Source organism: Balaenoptera borealis, assembly GCF_965194805.1.
Source record: "Balaenoptera borealis genome assembly, chromosome: 3".
Lineage (NCBI taxonomy): Eukaryota > Metazoa > Chordata > Mammalia > Artiodactyla > Balaenopteridae > Balaenoptera > Balaenoptera borealis.
In genome coordinates this window covers 163,969,221-163,982,352 of record NC_138866.1, presented here as the reverse complement: position 1 = coordinate 163,982,352, position 13,132 = coordinate 163,969,221, and the positions used below count along the sequence as shown (strand labels likewise).

At 42.8% G+C, this 13,132-nt stretch overlaps 1 protein-coding gene across 10 annotated transcripts in view; it reads right to left on the bottom strand.

The window, feature by feature from the left end:
- CELF2 (CUGBP Elav-like family member 2) overlaps positions 1 to 13,132 on the bottom strand; it is a 525,599-nt gene that overhangs the window by 303,409 nt on the left and 209,058 nt on the right. For 2 of the 10 annotated variants that reach the window (XM_082385482.1, XM_082385477.1), the window contains exon 1: positions 5,515 to 5,925. The exons of 3 other annotated variants lie outside the window; for them this stretch is intronic. In XM_082385482.1, coding sequence (XP_082241608.1) covers positions 5,515 to 5,669 — 155 coding nt within the window. In that variant the 5' untranslated portion in view covers positions 5,670 to 5,925. Of the gene's footprint in view, positions 1 to 981; positions 5,484 to 5,514; positions 5,927 to 13,132 lie in introns of those variants that run through there. 5 more of the 10 variants (XM_082385488.1, XM_082385486.1, XM_082385481.1 and 2 more) reach the window with 4 other exon arrangements.

The following is a 13,132-nucleotide window of genomic DNA, read 5'->3' as shown; positions in this document are numbered from 1 at the left end:
TATCTCAGGGTGTGTACAATAGGAAACATTTTATATGTACTCTTACCAAGGATAGCAGTCCCTTTTTCACTCGATTAATTGTAGCCTAGATTCAGTATCACATTTCTTGCCTGACAAGAGACAAGTCTGAAATTGACACAGACCTTTCAGACCCACTCCTGACAACCTTCTAGGTCGTCTTTTCAAACACTCCTGAAGTACAAGCAGATCCCACTGCCTTCAGAGTGACCCAGCTGATAAGAGAAACTTTCCTATCAAGACTAACGAGACCAAGAAAAATTAGGCATACTTTCCCTTCCTCAGGAATCCCAGCTCTTGACTTCTCCCAATAAACTCTCTACTCTAGTTTGACGACGTGTAAAACAACCAGAATCACATTAATTATTAAATTATAGACTGCATATCAGACAAACCACCGTGATTACCTTAAAATTACCTCTAATTTCTGCAACAGAGTACATCTGGCTATTTTCATGCTTTATAATTATCTCCCCCACCCATTTTTTTTTCCTTTTCCCCTCCTTCCACTCTCCCATCCTAGGAAAGCAATCTTTGCAAAGGGTAAGTCAGAGAAGCGAGCAATTTGGTAAGAAGGGATCTTTAAATGGGCCACGAGAGCTCCAGCAGCCCCGAATTTCAAATGACACGAGCGTGCACGCGCGCACCCCACCCTGGGACGCCGCGCCACGCTCGCCTGTCCCCGCGGGCCGGACCCCAAGCCCAGACCCCGGGGACCCGCGTCCGGCTCGCCGGTCCACGCTCTCCGCCCCACCCCGGCCACCGCGCCCCGCTCGCTGGTCCCCGCCGCTCCTCCAGACACACTCCCACCACCCCGCGTCCAGCGCCGGCTCCGAACCCCAGGGCGCGGCCGAACCGGAGCCACCCCCCGCGTCCGCGGGGCGCAGGAGCGCCACCGCCCGCCCTCTCCCTCCGCGGGGCTCCGGGCCGGCGACCCGGAGGCGGCCGGGCGGCCAAACTCACATTCGGTCGGGAACTAGCAGGCGGCCCTCAACCATCATGTCCGGGAGGAAATCCAGCTTGAAGGCAGAAGTCATGTTCGCGGCGCGCGCTCTGCGCTCGGGCGTGGGGGGCGGCGGTGCGCGCGGCCGAGCGGCGGCGGGCGGCGCAGACGGGCAGGGACAGGTGCGCGCGGCCTCCCCGCGGCGGCCGCCCGAGCCGGCACTTGTCACATTCTCTCTCCGCGGCTCTCCGCCAATCCCCGCCGACAGCCAGCGCCCCGGCCGCGGGCTGCCCAGCGCCAGGTGCGGCGACCGGGGGCGGAGCTCCGTGCCCGCCGCGCCGCCGCTTAACCCCTGCGGGCCCGCACGCCCGGCCCCCGGGGGGAGGAGGAGGCGGAGGGACCGCCCCCTGGACAAGTCGCCCCCCGGCCTAGGGTCCCCGGCGTCCAGACACGCACACTCGTCCCAGGCGCTGACTCTGTCCGGTCCCCTAGTTCCAGGAGCCTGGCACGAGGCCCGACTCACCCACCGCTGGTCGTGGGTTTAGTACCACCGTATTGCCCAAGGCCGGTGCACTCCACGAGCGCACCCAAACTCCCCAACTGAAGCCACGAGAGACGAATCATCACGGGGGTTTGTTTAAATGCTCCTCGGTGGGCTGTGCTCGCCAGTGTATGAACTCAACTGAAATAGCATTCGTGGTTGAGCCAAAGTAAATATCAGATAAACGGCCCAAGTGACATTTGCGGACTTTTCCGTGCTTTACAAGGAGAAAGATTCATCAGTCTCTGCACGATTATATTTCCTTTTGTATCATCTTGAAAACATTAAGAAGTACACGGGACTAAAAATAGTGATAAAGCACGTTTTCTTTTAAAACGATACATCGCAAATGGGTCATTTCGAAGTATTTAATACAATGATTAAAAACCAACAGTGTGGCTTCATGAAAAGTGTTAGGCCTGTAATGGCCATGAAGCTTAAATACTCATTTAAGATCTGTGACCGATTTACTAATAGGAATTGAGAAATAGGGCAGAATTCTCACAGAGAAGGGAGTTTAATTTTCCCAAGTGACTTGTGAAAATTCTTAAAAGTATTTTTATATGGTGATGTTCTAATTTGGCGCCCTCATCATTGTTTTGTTGCCCGGTTATTTAGATGAAACTGAAATTCTCACAATGTCACCAGTCTGTAAAACTTCTTTGTGGCCTATTTCACATTCTAAAGCAGCCTCATAAATTGCAAACCAGAAGTCTTATAGTTTGCCTCTTTTATTAATCATCACTTTAAATTTTATTTTGAAATGACATATCACACTTGGGGGTGTATTCACAGTAGCCAGAGGGTTAAACAACTAAGTCACGTGGAGTTAATTGTATCACGTGGTGTTAAATGTATCAGACAACATGCAGAAAAAATTGTTTTCATCTTTTCTCACCAGTTTCTTGTGTTATAATGAGAACTGATCATCTTTAGAGATTATGAAGAAAAATGGATATTTATATACCAATATTAAATCCACATATCAATTGTAAATCCAGGCTTGCTGCATTGAGCAATTTAGAATAACAGGCCTGGTGTATTCAATTAAGTCCATACTTAATTGACTTGATTTCCTTCTTCAGCTGAACAACATATCTGGCTTTTGACCAAGATGGTTCTAATTCCAAGACAGATATAGGGCTAGGACTAACCTTCAGTTGAAAATATTGCCTTTCTGAGGAATCAGGGCTAGGTTCATAAAGAACTGCAAAACAGATGCGGTAAAATCAATTCTTATACCCCAAATGCCCCAACTTTTCCTAATAATACTAAGCTACATTTTTTCCCTACCCTAGCTACCGCAGGCTGCCTTTGAAATTATAAGAATTTTGTTGGTCTTTCAATAACCTTAATAAAGTAATTAGCCAGATAAATGAGACAAACCTTGACAGTTCCTGATTTTCTAGACATTTACATAACTCCCAAATGTATGTAAGCAGCTGACTCTATAATAAACTATTTGAAGAATGAACTAACAGAACCGGCCTCCAGAACAGAAGCAAAACACAACTGCATTAATCAAAAAGGAAAATATTTTCAAATCCGCTATGGAATGAAGCGCCATGTACATCTACATTCTATAAGGTAGAAAAAGCTTCATTAACACACTTCTGAAATATTTATTCTCTCTTTAATTGCATGTGAATTATTTGGGAGACGCTGTAGGGAAGGCCTCTTACTGACTTAAGCCTTCTCAGCAGTTTGTTAAATTCTAGGCTCAAATCCCTTGAGGCAATAGTGGATTCAAAGCAGCTTTTAATCATACTATAAGAAGGGTGAAGAAGTATGTAAGTAGGTCATAGAGAAAGAATTACTAGTGCATAGGTTACTGCCTTATTTAACAACTACAGTGTGTCCCAGAGTTTTCAAAGCACATTTGCTTTTGCCATTTAAAGTTAGAAGCAAAACCAGGGTCAGATACAAAAGAAAACTCTAACATGAAATACAGTGACGACGGGAACCAAGGAAAGCTTCTGGATGTAGCTGAGCTGAAATAGTTTGGCTGCCAAATACATAAATAATAGAGTGATTGCATAGGCACTTAATTTAGGTGCCAGAGAGAAACAAAATACACACACACACACACACACACACACACACACACACACCCTATAGGGTTTTGTTTCCATGATCACAGCACCTACACAATAGCTCTTTTTAAAAATACAAATTTTAAAAGCTCTTGAGCTTAAAAACAAAAACACCCAACCAAATACCGCCTGATGAAAAGCTTCAATTTCTCATCTGACTGCTTTGCCAGAAGGAAAAAAAAAAAAATCTAAAACAACTCGACGGGGGGGGGGGGGGCCCCTTTTTTAATTTTCACGCCATAACGAGCCATCAGGTATCATGTTTTGGCAGTTGGAATTACTTTGCAGACAGCTCGTCTGGGCCGCTGCTAAACACGTGGGGTTCAGTGAAGCTATTTTATAGCCAAGGATCTTATCAACAGCAGTGAAAGGGGGTGAGGCCATGAGCGAGCCCCCCTCCTGGACCTGACCTGGTAGGTGACACCTCTGTGTGCTGACATCCCTGGGGACGGGGCTGTTGGGAACAGTGCAGTTTCCTCACCATTTTAGCTTCACTGTAGAAAAACCTTAAACTCTTCCCGAAGCCCATCCCCCTACCATCCCTAATTGTCTATTTTTTTTTCTTTTTAATCAACTTGCTATTCATTTCCCAAACAAAAGGCAATTCAAGAATTGGAAGCACTTCAAGGGAAAGTTTCTGAATGACCTCATTTTATATGAGGCCTTCCCAGGCAATTGGGTGCACTGTGCTGTTTCAGCACACCCCCCCTCCCCATGCCTCATCTCAAACTGAGTTTTCTCCAGTGGTCATTGTTTGAGCACTGAATTATCACTGGCATTTTTTTTTAAAAACCCAAAAACCTCTCCATAGAAACAGAATGCTAATAAACACATTTGTAAATGGAGTCACACTGCTCAAATGGAAGGTATCCTACTCCTATCACCCACCTTCATCAATGAACCAGGATAGAGCCCCCTGACTATAGATCTTTCAACATCTTTGCACAGTTTATACCATAACTTAGAGACTGGAGTCTGATAGATAGTGATGCACGTTTATAACCCAACAGTTAATTTTCTTCTCCTGCAGACAGCCCTGTATATTTTGTGACAAATTTCCATTTTTTAATTATTCCTATGCATAACGTCACGGGTTGCAATCTCTTTAAAAGCAGTAGACAGTCGGCCATGCAACTACAGATGTACCAATACTGCTCCATCTCCTCAAACAGCTACCTTCACAAAAGGGTTTTTCTCCCCTCACTCCTGGCTCTTTATTAGAAACTAGAATCCAAAACATCTTTCCCCATCACATTTTCAAATTCAAATTTTATTAAATAGCTGTTCCTTTTTTTTTTTTTTTTTTTTTTAAAAACCCAATGTACTGAAAGCCGTTTGGAGCAAGAAAGACAGGCCCTAGAAGGGGGGGTTCCCATCACTGGGCGTTTTCCAGCCAATAAGTTTGAAATCCACATGAATTTGAAGTACCTGTGAAAGTATCTGACTTTGCGGTCACGTGTTTGTTCTTGGTTTACCCCAGTTTCATCAGCAACTTGTAAAAATAAACAAGTGTCTTTATGCAGTTAAAAAATCCCCAAATAGATCCTTAAGTGATACATTATATATATTTTCTTAGCTCCATAAAGGTACCTCTTAAAAAATACTTATATCACCAATCAAGTTTAAAATGATCTTATTACCCCCCCCATTTTGAAAGCTTCTGGAATGGTGACTTTATCACATTCCTAAGACTTCAGTAAAATCACACGCCGATAAAGATGACATCGTTATTAAACTCTGATTTTACATTTGTACGGGAATTTTAAGCCGTCGCTCTCCCTTGAGAACAGCTGCTACTGGCTTTTTGCAATCTTGTGTTTTTCTGAATCTGTTTTCAATAGAGCCAAAAGACATAATGGTGAATCTCTCTCCCTTCTGAAGAGACCCTCCAACGGAAGATGGGTTCTTTGTATACATACCTTCGTGCTCGGAAATGAGATGCCCCTTTAAGGTTTCCAGAAGTTTCCATTCCAAGGGGATGAAATGCTAATACTGTGGACCTGTCAGACCCTGAGCCCAACCAGCCTATCACTTCCCTCTCGGACTTGCCTTTCCCTTTTCCTCCTTTCTCCATTATCCCCCCTGCTGCCTTATTTCCCTCCCCCTTCAGCGTTCTCTTTCTTTCTCCCTCTTTCTCTCTCAAATGGAAGCCAGACAATGCCAGACGCTCTCCTCCACAGCTGTGGGTCTGAGGAGGCAGGTGACCACAAAAGTGAAGAGTCTTGGTGGCTCATCTGTCAGGGCAATCAAGTTTGCCTCGACCAAGGCTGAGTTCTCAACTAGGAACAGCTGTCTCTGGGGCGATTCCTTTCCAGACATCATCACAGGGGGGAGGGGGAGGATGGACGATCACGTCCCATGAAGTGAGTAAATATATGAAAATTGGGAAAGAGAAGATTGGAGAAAGGGCGGGGAGGAGAAAAAGGCTGGCCTGGTGATATGTACACAAAGGCACTCAGAAAAAACCACCTCTGAAGGAATGTCCCAGCAGCCTCTTGAAGATGCTGAGATTTTTCAAATTGTATCAGGTAGCTTTATCTGGTGCCAGCCTGGCGGCGGGAACAAAATTTATACCTATCAGAGTGGGGTTTTGAGTTCCCTGGCAATCTGCCCTTGAACACCCACCACCCCCACGAAATGTTCTCCCCAAATGGCCAGAAGTTCTCATCTTACAGTCACATGCTGTAAATTTCAAAAAAGAGAAGCTACTGTTTGATGAAACACAGCAGCTGAGCAGCGACAGCTGGGTGGATATAGCAGTAGGCATAACATTGGGTCTAGAGAGAAAGCAGCAACAGGTGGGGGCAGAAGAAAAAGAAAGAGAAAGGAAGTTTTAAGACTTAGTGGGCGGGGGAGGGTGTTGTCTGAGACTGATCTTGGCGAGAAGCAAAATCAGGACTTGAGAGGGACTCTCCGGAGGCATGAAAGCCCCACTGGCCTCCATGTCCCTCCTTCTTCTAAACAAATACATCTTGAAGAAGAGGAAGGATTAAAGAGACCAAATGCTTGGATTGCGTGTAAAAGAGAACACATGAATCTGCTTTACCCACAATAATGATGGATCCCCATCAAAGAGCTTTCCTTCCGAGGATCAGAAGTCATCTGACACAGTGGATGCAGATCAGACTCTTTAAGACAAATGCTACTTGCAAGCGGAGTGAAAAAGATGATAAGATTTAAGAATCAAACCTGTTGGATTCTGCACCTGAAAGAGTGGACTGACTGGGAACACGTCATTTAATTTTCTGATTCATCATCTAGACCTTTGCATGTACGTGGCCATCGTTTCCTTGTAGGGATGGATGGCTGAAAAATCAAAATCTACCATGATCCTCTGATGAGAGGTATGAGGTGTTAACCTAATTATTACTACAGCAATTACATAACCAAGCTATTAAAGTGACATGTAGGTTGAAAATACATTAAGGTTTTGAGCACAGGAAATTTATTTTTTTCCCTATAATATGGTTCAAATCTCTAACTATTTTTAGCTTATGATAGAGGTTTTTGCAAATCCCAAATGACCTTTTCTTTAAATTTGCTTTTGATGCTCATTCCCATAAAGTCCGTTAGGGGAAAGAAATTCTTTTTTTCTTTCTCTTAAAAGAACTACCCAAAATCTTCAAGGAAAAGTGGTGTAGCAATCTACCCAAGCTAAGTGGAAATGTGTTATCTTATCTTATCACTATGGCTGAGTGTAAACCTTCATGTTGCCCAATCTCTTAGTCTCTCATACTCTCTGGTGGCGGCTAACAGCTACATTTGCACTATTTCATAGGAATATGGCAAAGCGAGAGAGGAGGAGAGATGTGAATGACTTTGAGGTCTGAGGAAGAAAGGTGATGAAATTAAGGATTTTGTTTGGCTTTGTTTTAATAACAAAGACGAATCCGGGGTGCTCTAAGGACAACTTCCCTTTCCTGCTCCCTCTTCCATCCTTCAAGGCCCCCTCCCCTCATTATACACCACTTGATACCTTCTTACCCACTGTTCCCTCTCTCTTTCATGACTGTCTTGAGCTTCTTAACAAGAAAAGATTATGTCACATAGTATATTTGTTGCTTGGTTGGTTCTGATTACAATATGATACATTTTGGCCCCTTATGCAGATTAGAAGTCACATTTCAATTTCATCATGTTTCAGATTTCTCTATTATTTCTCTATTATTCCCTCCAACATGTGTTCCCATTATACAGATTAAAGCCTGAGAAAAGTGAGCCATGGGTGCTTTAATTCAAAGACCTCATGAGCTATAAGGGGAACCAGTGAGCATACGCAGGGGAGCTGTAAAAACTCAGAAGCAAAAACGACTGTGATTTTCCCTTTCTTACTGTACAGCTTACTCCGTACAAAACTAGAAGGCATGCACAAATCAGTGCACCGCGGAAATGTGGCACTGGAGGAAAATATGACTTTCAAATGTCAAATATCCAATATTTGTACTCTTAAATTGGCCAGGGAAGGAGTTGGCCTGAGTCGTGACTTAGAATCCCTTCCACCATGAGCTGTGTGTCCAGTTTCCCTCTCTTGGTCTGTTTTTTTCATCTTTGAAATGCGAATAACATAACTACCACTAACTCTTGGGTATCTGTGAGGATTGAATTATACAAGATGAAAAGAGATCACCTAGTGCCCGGTAGAGAGTAGACTGTCAATAAATTTTGGATTTAATCCTTACTTTTAATCATAACACTCCCACTCCCTGATCTTTGTTTAAATCTGGAACTGGCAGATGGGAAGGAAAAGAGGAAGCCAGTCCTAATCCTATTGTTCTTGTAGCATTAAAGTTTTCACTGATTCTAAGGCCAGCAGCCTAACCCACAGGGGAGAGGAAGGGTACGGTTTATGCAAGGCAGGCACTGAGCATCCTGGGGCTGCGGGTGAGGGCTCCATCCCTTTTGATCAAGTCAGTTTCCAAAGCGAAAGTCAAAATGAACCCTAACTGCCACCACCAGGAGCTCACGCCACCCATCACCAACTCAGTGCGTTTTCATTCACAGAGACGCTTCCTAAATCATCTCTGAATGAACGGGGAAGCCATCTCACAGAACCCCAAAGAGAGCTGGGGTCCCAAGCCAAGATATTCAGAAAGCAAGGCATGACAAAGAGGACAACACCACAGGAGGACCTGCAGCCCCTGAATCACTGAGATGGGCAGCTTTACAGGAGCCATGACGAGAGTCTGATTCATTCCTGCACCAGGTACCACAGTGCCCCTTTGCGCCAGTTCACCCACCAGCTGGAAGCCAGCAATGCCATTCTTAAGTTTCAACACAGAATTTTTACCGATTGCAGCTGCAACCTTTCTCAGCCCAGGGATTCAAAGAGCCATGGATACTGAAGGTGTATCAACCTGGTAACTTCAAACCTCACGCTCTTCTTGTCCATGACAACAAAGTTTGTTCAACTGAATGATTATGCAGGAAAATTCTGGTTTTTGTTTTTCTCCTAGGGCACGCTGGCACGTCCTGCTTCCTGAACTGCAGTGATTCATCACAACCCTAGGCAGCCAATCACGGGCGGGTCAATGTGGAAAGAGGTGAGGGAACAGCTGAGCTGCCCTGGGAACACATGTCACCCTCCCCCCACAGATGCCATTCCCCGTTAACTGTGACGGTCTTGACATAAAAGAAAATGTGCTGGGATCTGTCACAGTCAGAAGAGAGCTATGGATCAGATAAACATACCTGCATGGAACAACCCCTAATGACATCCCATGAAGCAGAAGGCTGCGTCTGGGAACAAAGGGTACCTCATCCCAAATCAGGGTTAACCAGCACATTTCTGAGCTGAGTAGAGGTTCTCTCTCTCTCTCTCTCTTACATGTACATCTAGCTTCCATCTCAGTCCGACCTCTGGAGACAGGTACCGTGGGATCAGAAAGGTGCTTCAGCTCTAGGACACTTCATTTCAATTCTTAATGGGCTACAACATTGAAACCTCACATAAGCTTTCCTTCCTCTGACACCCTCTTCCCCATGTCAGTTAAGTGAAATGCCACGGATCTTAATCTTCTCCATAAACCACTGCCTCTTCTTTCCTACAGAATGAAAGTCACTGCGAGTTCAGAAAAATTCCCAACGCCAGTAATAACCAAGAGAGAAGCAATAGTAGTTTGATGAAAGGAGAACCCGCCCTCCCCTCACCCCCACCGCCAACAAATTCCCCAGGAATTACCAAATGTAGAAAGAAATTCAAGGAAGGATAATCAAGATGATCTAAGGCGTTATTGCAACTGGGTGAAATATACTTGTTACCACTGGAGGAAGGGCAGATAAATGCTGTGGAGCCACAGGAGATGCTTCTTGACAAACTGCATTCTGTTAATGACTTTTACTGAAATCTCTACACCAGAAACTAAGTTGGATATTTCTAGTTTTCTCACTGCCACGATTATACCAAATCAAGCTATGTTTTTCATCGACAGATTCTGACCCCTTAAATACAGAACGATCATTCCCACCTAACACTCTTGCTTTTGTATATTACCTTCTTTTCATCAACCTAGGTGTTTCCAGGGCTGTGAGCAATGAACTTTCCATCAGCCACATTTTCACCTAATTAACCGCCCTGATTACAATAATTAGTATTGATTCACTCTTCGAATGACTTCCTGGGTGTCCCAGCACAATCTGCACTTGCTCTAAATTTCTAGATATGAATATTAATCAAATGCCTTTCTTTGTTTTTCAGCCCCAAAGGGATATTTTGCAACTGTACACACTCATATTTTGAAAAAGAAAAACTGTGAGGTGTCATTTTCACAAATAAAGGACTATTGATACGTCGAGGTTACAGATCTCAGCCTGTGGTCTGCTGAACACAGCTATGTATTCCTGAGTCTCCTGTGTGAAGGGACTCCTCGGGGTGCAACTGCAACTCTATTGAAAGAAGCCATTTTCCCAGTTTGACTCTTTTGCTATTCCTTTTCTGCAAGTCTGGGCTTAGAATTAAAATTCACTTTGACATTTGTTTAGGTCACCCTGGAAGGGAATCATCCCACATAGAGGCTGATGGCAGGATACAGATTACATATCTTGTTACTGTTGTGGAAATAGATGTAGACAAGTTTGCCAACTTCGGCCATCTCCTACTTCCCCATCAGGCTAAAGGAAAAGATAGTTGCGTGTCAGACACTTGAGTGGGGGTCTTGGAATTCTGAAAGCTGGTAATGGGTTAAAGCACAAGTGGGAAGGGAGTTCCCTTGTTCTTGGACCTAATATGATCACCCAGGAATTAAAGTGAATAGATCACAGGTAAATGATTATAATTTAGTAAAAAATTTAACGTGTAGGTTTCCAAGATATTTCTTTATTTCAGCGTGCTTCTGACAGGCAGCTGGGGAACACAGGACACTGCTTTTTTTCCCAAACCACAAAAAATTGCTTTGTGACCTTTGTTTTGGAATAAAAATTTCCCATGAATGCAGAATCTAGGTGTGCTGGTAATAGTGGGCCAGTTTCGGATATAAAGCTTCACCAATTACCTTCTATGAGCTCATCCTAAAAGCAATTACTGGCATACCCAATGGAATGAGCAGTTCAGATCCCTTTGGAAGTAAGAGAACATAATCATAAAATCCACTTTACTCACGATGGATGACTTTAAAAATATTATTATCCTACAGATACGTTTTGGGTCCAGCCAGACTCTGAAAATATTGTCTATAGAAAATCTATGTTCCAGAAGGCAATTTATTGAGCTTGCAACATTAATTTTCATAATTCTGAATTAAATATAACATTTCAACTTAAGTTTAAAAAATAGAAATGCATGTCCAAACTCTAAAAAATAGTTAATGTTTCATAACTGTTTTTATAAGGAATACATCTTGTTCCTTGTTTACTGAGAACATCACTAATTTGAACACAATATAATCCAAGAAGAAATATTTGTAACTAAATACATCTGTTTTTTAAAATTTACCCTTTAAAATGATTTCCCTTCTGTTTTTAAAAATTAGGTCCTTAATCTCTATAAATTTACTAATATTTTTCAATATACTGCTCTGGCACAAACAGCTAATTAAAGCAAAACACTAAAATGTTAGAAAAGATATATTCTTTATGGAAACGAACCTTAGTGACATGATTTTCATGTAGATCAATTACCATTTAATATTCTAGGATCAGTTCTTTTATATCTAATGTGAGAATAAAAATGTTTTTAATATTAGAGAAGTTTGCAACAGATTTTTCCATTTTCTTTTTGAAGTCTCACTGTTTTCACATGAGAAACCAATGCTTATGTTATAAAAGGAAAGATTCTTGAAGATGTGAGAAATGTTTACCTTGCATAGAAATGCATTTTATGAGCACATAATCATATATCAAAAATTGACACATTCCATAGACACCTTTAACTTAACAATTTAACAGGCTAGATAATGACAGTTTGTGACCAAAATTAGAAGGGCGGAAGTTCTCACTTGTCCTTGAATTTCTAAACTGTTTACCTACCTAGGGGCCCAAAGAGGAGGCAGACACTAGAAATTATAATTTACTTAAACATTAGAAATATACCTCTTAACTTCTCTTGTGTGCTATGTTCCGTAAGTCCACTAAATAGGCAAATTTTAAATCCCCAAGCATTAAATACTGTAGAGGCATGTCTGATAACAAGGTATCTGCCAGAATGATAATAGTGTTACAAGCAGTCTCAATCAGTGAGTTTCTTCCTGTGGTTAACAGAGAGGTAAGCAATAAATCTCTAACTTAATCCAACCAACATAGCTGCAAAATGCAAAAAGCCCTATGAACAGCAGATATTAAATCTTTTAAAAGCACAAAACCACAAACAAGCAGTCCTAAAAGCTCTTCAATCTGTATAGTCTATACAAACAAGATTAAAGCAGATAAAAGGGTGTTGAGAAAGAAAAAAAAAAAAAGCCCCAGACACGCATTAAGCTAGTTTGACAGCTCCATTGTTCAATGGGTCCCATTGTCAGACCCATAGATGTATTCAGTGCTACAATGTCTGCTAGGAAATAAACAAAAGACTACATTTTTCAAAGCAGGATGCCAATTCTATCATAATTCCTTCTCTGCTTCCCAAAAGGTGGCTCATTCTTGGTAAGCGGTAGGACCCTAACACAGATGCAGGAAACAAATATTTGCTTTCAATACAGAGGGACCCAGGACGCCATGCATGAATAGAAGTCTTTAAACAGGTACACATTTTGGCAAACAGGATAAAGTGATCCAAACCTGGTAACACAGAAGGACTATTTAGGTAGGCTAAGTCCAGATTAGAGCGGTATCTGGAACGCAAGTCTAATATGGAGTCTCCTTAGCTCCTTTCTCGCTGAGTATTCCATGCAGAGTGCATAATAATGAAAGAGGCTTAGACATTGCAAAGGAAAAGACAAACCCAGAGCCAGATTCGGAGCCTTTAAAATTATCCACTGGCCGCGCACAAATAGCAGAGAGCAAATACATGATATGCTTGCAAAAGGCAACTCCTGCAAATATAACTCGTCCACAGGAGTCCTTTTCCTTTCTCTTGCTTGCTCTCTCTTTCTCCCAATCTCTTGGTCT